Here is a 16,822-nt window from a genome sequence, read left to right on the forward strand (position 1 = left end):
AATTGACCATGGCAAAAAAATTTGAACAAACGAAGTAATAAGGGTTATTCTTGTAAAAAAGAATTTTCTTGGCCTAGATTTCCATTTCCTGTATTTACTTCTATAGAGTGAAGTTACAATGCTTTTCCTTATAATTCCATCACCCAAGCACTGTAATCAATTTTCCAGGTTGTATCTCTTATTGGGTGCAAGATTAACATCTAGATGCAAGTTCCAAAGAGTTTTAAGCAGAAAGTCTAATTTGAAGAAGGCTGGATGCACAAAACCAACGAAGTTATAAATAAACTTCATAATCCATTTGCTAAAAATATTGTCTTTTGATTTCGAAAATCTGAAAGAAGTCTGACAAACTTTCAAGTACAGAAATATGTTTCATTGCCTCAATCTGCTGCAGGCTGTATGCTGCAAATTCCTGATTTATAAAACTTCAGGGCAATGGTGCAGTGGAAAGTAGATAGCTAGGAAAAGAGCTTATGAAGCTTTTATCAAGCTTACCGTAAAATTCGAACTTTTTTCACTGAAAGCGTTTATGAAGTACCTTTTTACAGCACAATAGTAAAGCACTCTCTTGTCAGTCCCATACATCTGTAACTTATTTTTCTCAAGCAGTTTAGGTTCGTTCTTGTCCATCCCTGTTTTCCATATAACTGAAGCAAACACAATTCCAACTTTTTTTCTCTTCCTGATCGCTCCTAAACATTATCTGTTTGTTTTGTCTTGCTTTGTTTTGTTTTGCTTTGTTTTGTTTTGTTTTGCTTTGCTTTGTTTTGCTTTGCTTTGTTTTGCGTTTTTTTTCCCCAGAAGTCATTCTTTTTGCTCGATCCACCCCAGGCACAAGGAGTTACAGACGCGGCCACCAATGCGGCGGGCACCGGATGGCCGCGCGTGACGCCTCATTTTTCAAGTTCACCCGGACTCGCGCGGGTCCGGGGTGGTTTTTCCCCGCTCCCGTAGTTCCGACGTTCACCTCGCTGCGTTCGCGGCACGGACCCGGCGTCCCAGCGCCCAGCGGCGGGGGCCTACGCGGCGCCCCGAAGGCGCGGGCAGAGAGAGGCCCCCCCGGGACGCGCTTCCGCAGGGACCCGCCACCCCACCGGGGGACGCTGCGGCCGCAGCGGCCCCACAGACCGGGCAAAACTCGGTAAAATCGCCAAGGCCGGTGAGAGCACCTGGCCGCAGCTCCGCGCCGCGCCGCGCCCGGGGGCGGCGCGGGGGGGGGGGGGATTGTCACCCCCCTGCCATGGGGCTCTGGGGACCCGCGCCACCTCCCCGGGGACACCGGCCCGTGCGGCCGCAGCCCCCCGCGACGGGCAGGGCCGGCTCTGGAGGCGGGTTCCGCGGCCGCGGCGCCGGGGGCGGTGTCCCCGCTCCGCTCCGCCCGCCGCCCCGCCCGTCTCCCCGGCCGTAGGCGCGGGCAGCCGCGGAGCCGCCGCCGGGCGGACTGGAGCGGAGCGGGGCCGGCGGCCAGGGCGGCGGCGGGAGAGCGCAGCGGGCGGAGCGGAGCGCGGCGCCTACCGCTGCCTGGATGCCGGAGGCGCCTCGGGAGCTGGCGGTCGGCGGCACCCGGGAGGGCCCGAGGGAGGAGGCGGCGGCGGAGGCGGCGGCGGAGGAGGAGGACTCCGTGAGGGGAGGCGAGGAAGCAGGCAGCGCTGGCCATGGCCTCCAACTTTAACGATATAGTCAAGCAGGGCTACGTGAAAATCCGCAGCAGGAAGCTGGGGGTGAGTGAGCTCTCCCTTCGCCGGCCCTGCCCGGGGCGGGGGCGAGGGGCTGGTGGCCGCCTCGCCGGCCTTGGGGGGCGGCGGTGCCCCGGGCCGGGGCCGGCAGCGCGGGGCGCGGCGACCTGCTGCTGCAGCTGCTGCCGCCGCTGCCCCTCGGACTTTGCTCCCTTCTCCGCAGGGGCCGGTGGGGATGCGCGGCCGTCGCCCCGCGGGGAGAGCCGGCTTCCTCGCTCGCTCTGCCCGGGAAGGCGCCGCTCCTCCCTGGTTTCTCAGCGAGCACCTGCCAGGGTCACGGCCCGCGGCAGGCTTCGCCCCGTCGCTCCGTCCTCCTTGAGTACCTCAGCCCAGGCCGGGGCAGACACCCCCCCTCCCCCCTTTGGGCGTCCCTCGCCTTGCTGTCTCCGGCGGGGGCTGGTGCGGGGGGGGAAGGCGCGGACAGGGTCTGTGAAAACTTTGTGCGTGGATTCTGCCTCTCTCCGTCCCCCGTTTTGGGAAAGGGGTGTCTTCATCCAGGGCAAGGTCTGAAAATTTTGGAGACTGGTAACGGAGCAGCCCGCTAGCAGCTGAGAAAAGCGGTCGGGCTCGTGCACGGGGGGCACGAGGGGCACGGGGAAGGGGAGCCTGCAGTGGGTCGGGGGGCAGGCATGGAGGGGGAAAGGGGTGACAGTCGCGTGGGCGGAATGGCAGAGGCTGACTGTGGTTAGAAGCGGGGGGGCCTCTTAACTGGGGGTGGCTGGCCTCAGTACGCACCGGGATGCTCAGCAAGGCCGAAGGTACCGCCGTGTGGTCAGATTGGCCGTGGGCACCTTCCCTGGTGGGCTACAGCAAGCCTGGAAAGGACAGTGAAGTTGGAGCAGAGTGCGTGCGGGCCAGGGTTTCCTAAACTTCAGGTGCTCCCAGGACTCATCAGTTTGGGCTTTCTCCTACCCTTTGTGTGTGTGAGAGCAAGAAGGCTCAGGGGAGCTTGAAGCCCCAAGGCCTCTGCTGGCTTGCCCAGCTGCTGGTGTTGCAAATAATCCCAAAACACCAGGATCCCTGTGGGTTTGAGACTAAAACAAACTGGGGCTGGGAGAAGGGCTGGCTTTGGGTTCACCCTTGCTTTTTACTCTGGGTGTGCAGAAAGTGGAGAGTCCCTACCTGCCCTCCCCTCCAGGAAGATGGGCTGCCTCTCCTGGCTTCCCCCAAAACCTGACGGAGTAGGAGCCATGTGAAATCTGACCTCTTCCAAGTCGCGCTCTGCGAGCTGATCACAGTGCTAGTATTTATCTCCTCCTCCTCTGCCCTTCTCCCTTTCCCCCAGATGCTGGGCTTTGCTTGCAGACACAGTGTGCAGGATGGGGGGAGACTAATCATAAACTGATGCTTGGAGCACTTTGCTGCTTTGGCAGGGCTGTTAATTGCAAAAGAGCACAGAGAGTTTGGTCTGAATCCTTAATAGCACCAACTCCAAATGTTTGAGAGATGGTGTAAATTCATAGAGAGTGGATGATCTTGTTAATGATTTTGCAACCCGAGTCAGTCCAGCAGCAGTCAAGCATCAGTCTATGTGAAGAAGCAGTTCCTAAGCCTTGGTTTGTTTCTGGCAGTCCTCTGCTTGATTTCTGCTCAGCATTATTTTCCCAGCTCAGCAGTGTTATTAGATGGGCTCAACACAAAGCGGTGGGATGATGGTATCGCATCACCTTGATGTTGGTAGTTGGAGGCACAGTTAATCAATTTGACTGGCAAATCTGTATTTGAAAGTATCTCAGAGTCCTTTAAGTGTGAAATTATATGTATGCATATCTCTATATAAGCAAATACTTTTATATACCTATGTGTATAGCTTATATGCAACAAATGTAGAGTTTGTATTACAGTAAGCTTGGATGATACTTACTGACTATTGAAAATGAAATTCTGAGGACAGTGGTATTTCATTGTGGCATATCATAAGTAGCTTGAATATTTTGTTTTGAAGCCATTAATCTGAATTTTTCATGGGGGACGTGTATCTGCACTTTCTTGGAGTGGATATTATTCATGGCTGGAATTCTACACTAAGCAGAAGTGAAACAGTTCATACAGTGTTTATGGAGTATTTTCTCCAACTGAAGAGGTGTATGGGGGGTGACAACTCAGACTACACAGCCTCAGGCAGGTGGTAGTATAAGCTTAAATATGACAGATGAGGATGCACTTATGAATAAATCTATTAAGTACAACAGAAAATGGATTATATTTTACAGAAAATAGCATCAAAATTCAAATGAGTGTGATGGTTGAAAGGTATGAATATGTGTGTATATATCCATAGCTAATTGGATTCTTGGGACTGAATATCTAAATCAATGCAATTTTTACTAAGCAAGTGAAACATTAAAGGTTTGTATTTTTTTTTCCCTTATGTCTATCTCCAAGTCCAAACCTTAATGAATTACACAAGAGCTGTCATAATGTAGGTGAATAAATCAGTTTTCAGGGATGTAAATGTTTGTTAATAAATGAATATTTTTAACCTCCATAAGTATTGAAAGAAGGGAAGAGATCCGTGGGTTTTGGAAACTAAGCCTAAAATAATTTTGAATTATGTAAACAGATTTGTATCTCTTTCTGGTTATGTTTCATTCTTATGCACTGGAAGTTATTGTTGTGGTTTTTTTTTTTTTTTTTTTTTTTGGTCATAGTAGTCTAAATTTGTTGAATATTTTGATGTCTCCTGAAAAGTAGATTGATTAGAACTTGGAGAGCTGAGGTGACTGATACGAATTTTAGTGCTAGACTTGGGCAATAAAACTAATTCTAACATTTAGGCTGGTAGCCAACTCATTACGGAAATTCTTCCAGTGCAGCTTTTATTTTGTCTTGTTTTGTGACTGAGGGAGCCCTGGCTGGGAATCAAATGGAAGATACTTCAATACAATGCAACCTGTGAAGTTGCAGGTAAAATGGAGTGGCATAATACCGTAGAGCAAAATCAGACAGCATAGTTCATTTTATGAAGAAAAAACAGCAACAACCTTTGACTTGGGGTGAGCTTTGCTGTAGAATTTAGTTTTCCAAGAATTTTGTTTTCAAAAACCCAAGTTGTAAGTTTTCTTCCAATTGCCTCCTTTTATTCATTTTGTGCTTTGTAAAGTAGAAACTCTTTATGAATGTGTTTTTTATGTGTTTACCTCTGACTCTAATATAGCTGACTTAATATAGCTGTTACTTCCTTTAAGACTTTTTGCCTTCTTTTCACTGTAATCATCAAGTGCTTGTCTACCATTTGATTTACATCTCAGTGTACTTCTGTATGTTTTCTGACAGTCCGGCATTTCCAAGTAGACTGTGTTGTTCTGATGTCTTTATGTCGTTAAAGTAGCTTCTTTCCATGTAGGGTTGGATAGTCAGCTTGCTAGAGTGAGGTGTCAGGCCACGAAGTGACATCCAGCCAGTTAGACCACTTAGCCTATCTACTTACTTTTGTTAAGCATGAGCTGTATAAGAAACATTTCTATGGTGCCTTGAAATTTTAGATACATGTTAAAGCCTATGTAGTAGACAATCTCATGTGTATATATGACATTTTCATTGAGGTATCACAAGTATCTTTGAAACTTAGGAACTGTAGTCAGTGAGGATAACTGTAATTAAAACACTTTTTAAAAATCTATTTCCCTGCAGCCTAAATATGCCTTTCTTTCAGTGCTGTGGCATTCCTGCGCTGTTTGATATTTTGCTTTTCTCTGATGCTACATAAAGGAAATACCTCATTCTTGCAGCCGTTACATTTGGCCTGTGTGACCCTCCTTTGAAATAAATTTGATTGTAATGTGGTGTGCTGTTCAGATCAGAATAGGTCATTTGTGTAGTGTGGAACAGGACTGTGCTGCCTTTGTTCTTTTGGAATCTTTCATACTTGTGTTGCATTAAAATTCATATGACACAATTTTATACTGTGCTTGCTGTGCTCATAGGCTGCAACTTTCTTGTAGAAGATTGAATCCCTTTGTTGCCTCCTAATAAACTAAGCTGTGAGGATTTCATGCCTTGTCGGAATGCTGTTCCTTAGAAGAAAAACAATTTGATGTTGCATTAGAAAGTGTAATTTTAAAAAAAAGGATTGTGTCACTTCGATAGTCTTGTTTTGACCCATATCAACCTTAGGAGTCATAATCTTTTTGTTTGTTTGTTTTGGGGATTTTTTTTTTTTTTGGCACGCCTTGGCTGCAGAACAAAGGAATCCTACCTAACAGAAGTTTTCACTCAGTTGGTGAATAAATACTGGTTTTTAGGTATTTCCACATACTGAGCAGATTTCCTGAGTGGTTCAGCTTATACTCTAACACCGCTATCCAAAGAGAAGATTGTACCTGCCAGTCAGTCTTGATTGAGTAATAAATAACAGGTTGCTCTTAGTCAACAAATCAAAAGTTTTGCCATATAAAAAACTCTATTTTTAACTATACTTTTAGATCATTACAGGTACCTTTTCTGGAAATGAACATAGTGTTTCTCCTTCTGCTGTTAAACCTGTCTTCAATCAATCAGCACTAACAATGCTATGAATACGAACCTCTGATTGCAGCTTGGTTCCTTTTGAAATAGTGCAGTAGATGTCTTATAAAATCCTGACATTTAATTGATATTGTGTATATATTTAGGGTGAAGAAAGAAAGGGATCTGCAAAATGTCCTGAGTTTCAGATTACATTGATTGATGGCAGCGACATTGCAAGTGTGTCATGATGAATACAGAGGGCAGAGTAAGGGTTCTTCTGTTTGTTTGAGTTGCCATAGCATATTCTGAGAAACAAACAAATGAAAAAACCCAACCAAATAGCGCATCCTGGAATGGATATCTTTTCCATAGATTATTTTATGTTATTATCAGCCTGTTTGAAAGCATCAAGATAGATTGCCGTTTATAACTGTATCCTGACAGATGACCTCACTATCAATTATGTCTCAGAGCACGAAAATAATTCAAATGAAACTTTAAAAACTGAATTCCTATTTGTAATGGATTTATTTTAATTTTAATAAAGGTCCAGACTGACAGGATTTAGATTCTTTCCATGTAAAGGAGTTCCTTTTTCACACTAGTTCAAGACAACCTGAGATATGGAATTAAAAGGCTTTCACTATAATCTGTTAAAGAAGCTAGTCACATTTACTACTTAATACTGAAAGTATAATTTAAAACACCAATAATTACTACTTTCAGTACTTTTTCTTGGTACAGTTACATGAATGGATTTGGAGAATTAAATGGAAAATATAAGGATTTCCAATTTGGTCATTATGGAAAGAACAATCATATTGAGCTTTTAACCGGTTCTTATTGATTGAGCATATTTTTCAGGAAACGATAAGAAATACATTGCAGCCATTATAAACAAGGACAGAAAGACCAACAATTTTTTATGCTAGTGTTTGTGTTTAAGGAGACTTGTGAGTCAGGCTTGTCATAAGCACTTTGGAGTTGCTGTGTTTCCCAGTTGCTTTTCTTGATGTGCTTTTCCACCTCTTAATTCTCAAGAGGTCTGATAGCCAAAGGTGTATTAATTTTGTAATGGATGACACTTATTTAAGGGACAAATAGTTTCTCTTTTGCAGATAGCGTATCACATCCATGTTATCAATGGATTATAGATGCTTCTATTTTTACTCTTGTGGGTAATATCATTAGCTTCACTGAGATTAGACTTTAGCTGCATGAAGATTACACAAAGAAGTGGTTGCAGACTTGGTCTCTTTCACTTGCACATTGTGAGATGATAACGTTTTATTGAGAGTTTATTTGTATCTCCTGTAAGGTGATGGCCGTCTGTTTTTTTGTTTAGGAGTCTGTCATTTTTGTCCTGCTATGGCATTAAAGACCAAATGAAAAGACCATGAAGCCAATTTAAAGGAACCTATTCACTTTGGTAGCTTTTGGTTCAGAGTCTAGGCGGGAGCATTAGCCACATGCATAGAACATGAATTTCCTTGTTGTAAAATGCCCTTCAAATCCTGCTCAGAGGAGCTGTCCTTTCTGAAATCAGTAATTGTGGAAGGAACATTCTCTATGAATCCTTGAAATATACAAGGAATTATTCATGTTATTCCAGTAGTGAATTTTCTTGCTAGTTTTTAGAAATAACCTCTCTTTGAATCATTCATTCAGATTTTTGCAAGCAGTGCAAAATACTTTATAGTGGTTGCCTGGCAACAACATATTCAGGCAACAGCATATGTGAATCAGTTGTTAGTTACACATTTATATATATGACTACGTATAGAGAATATGTTGTAGATAGGTACTAATGAGAAATTTTTAAAAAAGCATGTTATGAAATGCCCTTTTTTTAATATAAATGAAGGGGTTTGGGTCTACACTACCTTGGAAAGTTCGCCTTTTATTGTAGGTTATGTGAAAGATCTGCTAGTTGAACAGCTTTTCACAGACGTCATGATGTTGATGTAGTTAATACACTCGTCTGCAGTCATAGCAAGCAATGTAAAGTATTCTCTTTGTTGAAGGTGGAAGATACTTTAACATGTATGGACGCTGAACTGGATACCTTACTGTTCTTTAAATTAATGAAGTGTTATTGCACGTAGGTATTTTACTCTATACTGTAGCCTTTCAGATCTGTTATGTTTAAAATAATTGAAAATGTTGTGCTGCATTTTGTGTTTTTTAATCTCTTCAACTAGCAATGCACATCTAAGATTCAAAAAGATACTGGTGTATTGTTGTAATAAATCAACATTTAGGGGAAATTTTTTTTTCCGGATAAAATACATAGTTCAACTCTAAATATTGTAAAATTTCTTTAATAACTTCAATGAAGATAAAGAAGGAAACCTTATAATCTGGTGCAGAAAGTTTGTATGCAGTCGGACAAAATGGCAAACTCATGAAGAAGAGTCGAGGGAGAGTAAAGTTTGCAGTGACTGTGTCCTGACACTTTTGTGTCACGTAAATGCTCTCTTTCTATTGGTATTTTTTTACTATTCAGAATACATACCCATGCATCATGTCTATGAAAATTTGTGTGGTTTAGTACAGCTAGTAAACCACTATAACTGAAAATCTGGTACAAGTCAAGAGATTTCCAAATACTGAGATTTTCAACTGGTATGCCAAATGAATCTACTGACTTTGGGAGTACTCTTACTGACTAGGGTAGACAGAGTCTTTCTTGGAAAGCTGAGACTAAAACTGAAGAGTTTTGAAGATGAATGTTAATACTGAAGTCTACTTAGAAATTAAGGGAAAAAATAATTCAGTCTGCAAGGTAGTGATGATGTACGCTTCTTTTTAAGTGAACTCCACTACAAAATAAGTCTTCCAGATTTTGCAGCTTTTTAACAATTGTAACGTGTGAAACGTGTCATTACCATCATTCTGAGAGGTTACAAGACCATGCAAATGGAACCTCAGAAGAATTGCTGTTCACTTCAGATGCACATAAATTAGGAAGATAATTATTGGAAGTGTGTAAATCTTCATACGATTGCTCTTTCATGGCCCTCATCATCTCCAGCTTATCAATATGAACTTTGGTAAGGTTGTATTCATTAATGTATGAGTAAGGAATTGGAAGCACACGACATTTACTGGATCTGGGGAAAAAAGTTATTCGCTGGCTACATACTGGATGAAAGAATCTTCAGCATGTTTCCCCTACCAGTTCATTGCAAAAAAGAATCAGTAGCAAAGTTCAATATCAAAAGATTTCACTACTGTGGAACCAGATTAGGACCATTTGTAAGCAGGAAGCTTATGATCACAGAATCACAGAATGTTCGGGGTTCGAAGGGACCTCTGTGGGTCATCTAGTCCAGCCCCCCTGCCGAAGCAGGGTCACCTACAGCAGGCTGCACAGGACCTTGTCCAGGCGGGTCTTGAATATCTCCAGAGAAGGAGACTCCCGAACCTCCCTGGGCAACCTGTTCCAGTGCTCCGTCACCCTCTGAGTGAGGAAACATAGAATCATAGAAAGTTTTGGGTTGGAAGGGACCCCTAGAGGTCATCTAGTCCAACCCCCCCGCAGCGAGCAGGGACACCACTAACTAGATCAGGTTGCTCAGAGCCCTGTCCAACCTGGTCTTGAATGTTTCCAGGGATGGGGCCTCCACTACCTCTCTGGGCAACCCGTTCCAGTGTTTCACCACCCTCATTGTAAAGAATTTCTTCCTTATATCCAACCTAAACCTACCCTGTTTTAGTTTAAAACCATTACCCCTCGTCCTGTCACTGCTGTCTCTACTAAAAAGATTGTCCCCATCTTTCCTATAGGCTCCCTTTAAGTACTGAAATGCTGCAATCAGGTCTCCCCGCAGCCTTCTCTTCTCCAGGCTGAACAAACCCAGCTCTCTCAGCCTGTCCTCATAGGAGAGGTGCTCCAGCCCTCGGATCATTTTTGTAGCCCTCCTTTGGACCCGCTCCAACAGTTCCATGTCTTTCTTGTGCTGAGGGCTCCAGAGCTGAACGCAGTACTCCAGGTGAGGTCTCACCAGAGCAGAGTAGAGGGGCAGAATCACCTCTCTCGACCTGCTGGCCATGCTTCTCCTGATGCAGCCCAGGACATGGTTGGCCCTCTGGGCTGCCAGCGCACATTGCCGGCTCATGTCCAGCCTTTCGTCTATCAGTACCCTCAAGTCCCTCTCAGCAGAGCTGCTCTCGATCCTTTCATCCCCCAGCCTGTATTGATAGCGGGGATTACCCCGACCCAGGTGTAGGACCTTGCACTTGGCCGTGTTGAACCTCATGAGGTTCACACAGGCCCACCTCTCCAGCTTGTCCAGGTCTCTCTGGATGGCATCCTGTCCTTCTGGTGTCTCGACCGTACCACTCAGCTTGGTGTCATCTGCAAACTTGCTGAGGGTACACTCGATGTCGCTGTCCATGTCATTGGTAAATATATTGAACAGCACCGGTCCCAGTATGGACCCCTGAGGGACTCCACTCGTCACTGGTCTCCATCTGGACATTGAGCCGTTGACCACTACCCTTTGGCTGCGACCATCCAACCAATTCCTTATCCACCGAACGGTCCACCCATCAAATCCATGGCTCTCCAATTTAGAGAGAAGGATGTTGTGGGGGACCGTGTCAAAGGCTTTACAAAAATCCAGGTAGATGACATCCATTGGTTTTCCCGTGTCCACCCTTGTTGTTACACCATCCTAGAAAGCCACTAGGTTGTTGAGGCAGGACTTGCCATTGGTGAAACCATGCTGGGTGTCTCGAATCACCTCCCTGGCCTCCATGTGCCTTAGCATATCTTCCAGGAGGATCTGTTCCATGATCTTCCCAGGCACAGAGGTGAGGCGGACAGGTCGGTAGTTCCCAGGGCCCTCCTTTCTACCCTTTTTGAAAAGGGGCACAATGTTTCCCTCATGAAGTTCTTCTTCATGTTCAGCTGGAACTTCCTATGGTTCAGTTTGTGCCCATTGCCCCTTGTCCTGTTGCTGGGCACCACTGAAAAGAGTCTGGCCCCATCCTCCTGACACCCACCCTTGAGATATTTATAAGCATTTATAAGGTCCCCTCGTAGCCTTCTCTTCTTCAGGCTGAACAAGCCCAGCTCCCTCAGCCTTTCCTCATAGGAGAGATGCTCCAGTCCCCTCATCATCTTTGTAGCCCTCTGCTGGACTGTCTCCAGTAGCTCCTCATCTTTCTTGAACTGGGGAGTCCAGAACTGGGCACAGTAGTCCAGATGGGGCCTCACTAGGGCGGTGTAGAGGGGGAGAAGAACTTCCCTTGACCTACTGGCCACACTCCTCCTAATGCATCCCAGGATGCCATTAGTCTTCTTGGCAGCCAGGGCACACTGCTGGTTCATGGTTAACCTGTCATCCACCAGCACTCCCAGGTCCCTCTCCGCAGAGCTGCTCTCCAGCAGGTCCGCCCCGAGCCTGTATTAGTGCATGGGGTTGTTTCTCCCCAGGTGCAAGACCCTGCCCTTGCTGAACTTCACCAGGTTCCTCTCTGCCCAACTTTCCAGCCTGTCCAGGTCACGCTGAATGGCAGCACAGCCTTCTGGCGTATCTACCACACCTCCCAGTTTTGTGTCATCAGCAAACTTGCTGAGGGTACATTCTAACTCTTCATTCAGGTCATTGATGAAGAAGTAGAACAAGACTGGGCCGAGTACTGACCCCTGGGGGACACCACTAGTTACCAGCCTCCAAGTAGACTCAGCGCCGCTGATGACAACCCTCTGAGTTCTGCCATTCAGCCAATTCTCAGTCTGCCTCACTGACCACTCATCCAGCCCACACTTCCTGAGCTTCCCTAGGAGGATGTTATGGGAGACATTGTCGAAATATATATGATATTTGTAACACTCTCTGTTCTGTGCCCCTGGAGTATTTTTGTACACATTGTTGCTCCAAGGTCTCTTGCGCTCATAGTGAGTTGGTATATTCTCTTTTCTCTCACAAGCATTTTTTTTTTCCAGAGAAAAGAATACTTGTAGTCTTACAATATAACAACACAAAAGTGTTTTCTGAAAGAGTAGTCATGATTATTTTTTTTTGTACATTAGCTAGAAAGAGGACACCACTTGTGGTTGGCTTTTAGGCATTGTTGTGGTAAGTATAACTTACATTTATTTTCATTGCTTTTATTATTTGTTCTTATTTATCAGACTACTTGTAGAGAATGCAGTCTTTGATATTTACTTGATACAGTAAATGTGTTGTCTAGTTCAAATATGATGAGAAAGTAAAAAATTAAAATATATGAGGTTTAGCTAAGAATGGAGAAAACTTAAATTTTTAACTGAAGTTGATATACCAAAGTATTATTAGCTAGGTTAGTATGATAATAGTAAGGTACTTTCAAATGAAATTGTTTTGTTGATGAAAGTAATTTTTGTTGATGCAGTTAAATCATAATACTTTCTCGGAACGATAGTTATTTTTCTCCTTGAAACTATACTTTTACACTGTTTCTATGAATACCTCAGCAGGATGTAGATTTTCCATACGAGAACAGAAAAAGCACAGAGTTTTTCTGGCATAATGAAAGCAAGTTATAGCTGCTCAGTGCATGGTCTTTTCAGTTGCTAAGTACATTCAGATCTCTCTGACTTCTGTAGCAGGCAAAGGAGATCCTCAGCTTCTCATGTGATATCATTCCTAATGAACATACTTTTCTGCATCAATTATGCAAGGCCAAATACTGCATTAGTCGTATTTTCTACTCCTGTATTAGCGATTCTTGCTTTTAAGTTGCATGGTGTTTATCTGCTACTGTCCAAGAGAGGTTGAGACTCATCACCTGTGATGGCTGCAGTTTTGTATCTGAGAATAAACCCATTGACTTCTGAGTATCAAAGAGGTAGTGGAGATGTGTCAAGCTGTAGCCCTGATCTGTATCACAGAATCACAGAATGGTAGGGTTTGGAAGGGACCTCTGGGGATCATCTAGTCCAACCCTGCTGCCAAAGTAGCATCATCTAGAGCAGGCTGTGCAAGACCTCATCCGGGCGGGTCTTGAATATCTCCAGAGAAGGAGAATCCACAACCCCTCTGGACAGCCTGTTCCAGTGCTCTGTCACCCTCAAAATAAAGCAGTTCCTCCTGTTCAGATGGAACTTCCTCTGCTTCAATTTGTGCCCATTGCCCCTTGTCCTGTCGCTGGGCACCACTGAAAAGAGTCTGGCCCCCACCCTTAAGATATTTAACTGACACTCACCCTTAAGATATTTATAGGCATTTATAAGGTCCCCTCTCAGCCTTCTCTTCTTCAGGTTTCTGTCATCCACCAGGACAGCCAGGTTGCTCTCCGCAGAGCTGCTCTCCAGCAGGTCAGCCCCAAGCCCTGTACCGGTGCATGGGGTTGCTCCTCTCCAGGTGCAGAACCCTACCCTTGCCCTTGTTGAACCTCATCAGGTTCCTCTCTGCCCAACTCTCCAGCCTGTCCAGGTCACACTGAATGGCAGCACAGCCTTCTGGTGTATCAGCCACTCCTCCCAGTTTTGTATCATCAGCAAACTTGCTGAGGGTACACTCAATCCCTTTATCCAGGTCATTGATGAAGAAGTTGAACAAGACTGGGCCGAGTACTGACCCCTGGGGAATCCCACTAGCTACAGGCCTCCAACTAGACTCAACTCTGCTGATGACAACCCTCTGAGTTCTGCCATTCAGCCAGTTCTCAGTCCACTTCACCGACCATTCATCCAGCCCACACTTCCTGAGCTTCCCTAGGAGGACGTTATGGGAGACAGTGTCAAAAGCCCTGCTGAAGTCGAGGTAGACCACATCCATTGCTCTCCCCTCATCTACCCAGCCAGTCTTGGCATCATAGAAAGCTATCAGATTGGTCAAGCATGATTTCCCCTTGGTGGTTCTGTGTTGACTACTCTTGATAACCTTCTTTTCCTCTACTTGCTTCATGGTGACATCCAGAATGAGCTGTTCCAAACCTGTATGTCTTAATGAATTTGAAGCTTGGTGTTATTGTTCTCAAAGTTGCAGCTGAATTCCATCCATGTATACTGTTACTTATAATCCTAAAAAGACTGATAGTTGTGGAGATACAAATACACAAAGAAAAAACATTTATGCATGAGGAGAAATGTAATGCTGCTTTTTGCCTTTCAAGAGAAAAAGATTACGTGTGTGTATATATGTATGTATGGTTATAAAAGAACAGAAGCATCCTAACAAGAAAGCTAGAAGGTTAATTTTCTGTAGTTGTAACAAGAAGGATAGTAAAATAAAATATATTTTACTGTACTTGAAGATACAAGAACTATAGAAAAAAAGAAACAGTAAGGTTTTTGGAGCTTTTTGCACTGTTAGACATAACCTCTTTCTAGATGACAGAAATATTTGTGCTTACATGTTGGACTATATATGAGAAGAGTTAAATTCTGGCCGTTTTCAGAGATGTAATTTGTAATCTTGAGCACTTTGATTCATTCCAGCCTTATTCTCAATTATACTAAACCCTCTGTACACTATATATATTGAATTTAAAGCTACATTAAGGCCTCTTAGACTGGCAGTATAGTGAAGAATGTTGTTAGTTTAAATGGGAAACAGGCTTTCTGAGCTTATCTTTTCTGTCTGTAAAATGAGTGTAATCTCTTTTCACCCACCACTTCTTCATTTTATCTGCTTCAGATATAAACTCTTGATAAGTTCTCATTTTAGATATGTAGGTTGGCTAGCACTGATCATGGTCAAAACTGTTATTAGTGCTACCACTGTATAGAAAACATTGGAATATTTCAGAATTTATTTTGAATAGTTTGAGTCACAGAACCATGGAATGGCTGAGATGGAATGGGACCTCTGGAGCTCATCTGGTGCAATCACCCTGCTCAGACAGCGTCACTGTCTATTTTTAAGTTGTATAAAGACTATTACTTTTGCTTGGGAAATAAGTTTCATTGAAGTCTTCTATGAAATGTCTCTTTTTGCAGTCAGGATTTGTTCAGGTATCTGCGTTAATTTATTATTTTGTATACAAAGAAAGTAAATATTTTACATTTTTTGCCCCAGATCTTACTGTTAGAAATGAGTGCTCATCAATTTTTGTCTTAGAGACAGTTGTGGCTAATAGGAATGTAAGAAGTCTGAAGCTGATAACTTTGACAGACCTTGTGTCTCTTTTGCTTGATTTGAGACAGAATTGTAGCACAAACTTTAAAGTCTTGACTGGTTTAACTTTTAAAAGTATATATTGAACATGTTGAAGGTAAAATTATTGAAATCTTAGCTGTCAGAACAATTCTGAAAGCTGAATACAGTCCGGGAGACAATTTCAAAACTGCTAGGGTTACTGGTCTGCAATTGTGGATGTAAATTTCTGACCCCAGACATGCAGAAATTAGCCATGTTTGTCAAATGTATGTCACACAATGCAACAACCTTATTTTAAGGGGAGGGAAGGGTTAGAGATGTTACTACAACATCTTTTTCCTTTCCTAGTGCAGCGTATCACTGGTCAGATTTTGAGAAGACATCAGAGTTTTCTCATCTCCAGATTTTTTAAAAGAAATATTCTTCCCACAGAACAATTTGAGAAACCCTTACCCTCTAGGCTAATGTGAAGTTTTCTGCTAAGTAGTACTAATACCTAGCCTTAAGTTCTGCATCTTACTATTAATATCTCGGAGCTCAGCACAGGGAGCATGTATTTGCATGGTCCCACAGAGGAAGGTCTGTCGGACTTTGTGCAGGTTGTAGGACGAATCAGTTGAGTCCACTTGCAGAGTCTAGAGATAACAAAATGCATTGTTTCTTTAGGAAATCTACCTACACAATATGTGCAATAAAAATAGCACTACAGAAGCATTTATTGAAAAGAAATGTATAAGGTTAAAAAAAAAAGATTGTCGCATTACGGTTTGTCCAGAATAGTAGTGCTAGCATGAACACTTCCAGAAGAAGATTTGTAACAGCCAGTATTGTCAGGGTATTGGTTTGCTGTAATAATAAAAAAAAAAAATTTCATTCTGCAGCCTTTTGAAATCACTGAAAGATCTTTATTCTCCTCAGTAGGTCATAGCTCAAAGTCAAAGGCTGAAGAGATACTCAGTAATCTTTGCTAATACGGTGCATATTGGTTGCGTATACTCTTAAACTTATGCAGTGTCAACGCACTTAGGTAGTAATGTGTTTGATGAAACCCAGTTCCTTCATCATGCTATATTTTTCCAGTCACTGAATAATCCTGAGTTTTAGGGTTTTTTAATAATGAAAATTCTAATGTAGAAGCATCTGAAAGAAGAATAAGATAAAGGTAACTGTTAGAAATAGGCAAATATCCTACCTTTTGCTCTAAATGCAAATGTGTAGATGAACTAGATCAGCTGTTTCTGGTGTACGTAGTCGTTCATTTCATTAGATCTCACTGTTCTGTGTAGATACATTTTTAATTGCTTCTGGCAAGTAGTAAGATCAAACATTTTTGCAGGAAAAGCTGTGCAGCAGGAAAAAAAATTTTCTGAGCAGTAAATCTACATTTGCATGTAAATTTTAACTGGTGCAAATTAGTGAAAGTGAGATTTATGAAAAGGACAGTAATAAATTCTAAAATCTAACTTCACCTATTGGAACAGAACCGCTGTCAAAGGTTATTCCTGGTAATGGCGTGAGATCTATTAAATATATAAATATTAA

At 43.3% G+C, this 16,822-nt stretch overlaps 1 protein-coding gene across 2 annotated transcripts in view; it reads left to right on the forward strand.

Moving 5' to 3' along the window:
• The first annotated feature begins 1,423 nt into the window (after positions 1 to 1,423).
• Positions 1,424 to 16,822, forward strand: part of DOK6 (docking protein 6) — a 269,778-nt gene continuing 254,379 nt past the window's right edge. For both annotated transcript variants that reach the window (XM_075416542.1, XM_075416543.1), the window contains exon 1: positions 1,424 to 1,721. In XM_075416542.1, coding sequence (XP_075272657.1) covers positions 1,656 to 1,721 — 66 coding nt within the window. In that variant the 5' untranslated portion in view covers positions 1,424 to 1,655. The remainder of the gene's footprint in view (positions 1,722 to 16,822) is intronic.

This window comes from Opisthocomus hoazin, chromosome 3 (genome assembly GCF_030867145.1).
Source record: "Opisthocomus hoazin isolate bOpiHoa1 chromosome 3, bOpiHoa1.hap1, whole genome shotgun sequence".
Taxonomy (NCBI): domain Eukaryota; kingdom Metazoa; phylum Chordata; class Aves; order Opisthocomiformes; family Opisthocomidae; genus Opisthocomus; species Opisthocomus hoazin.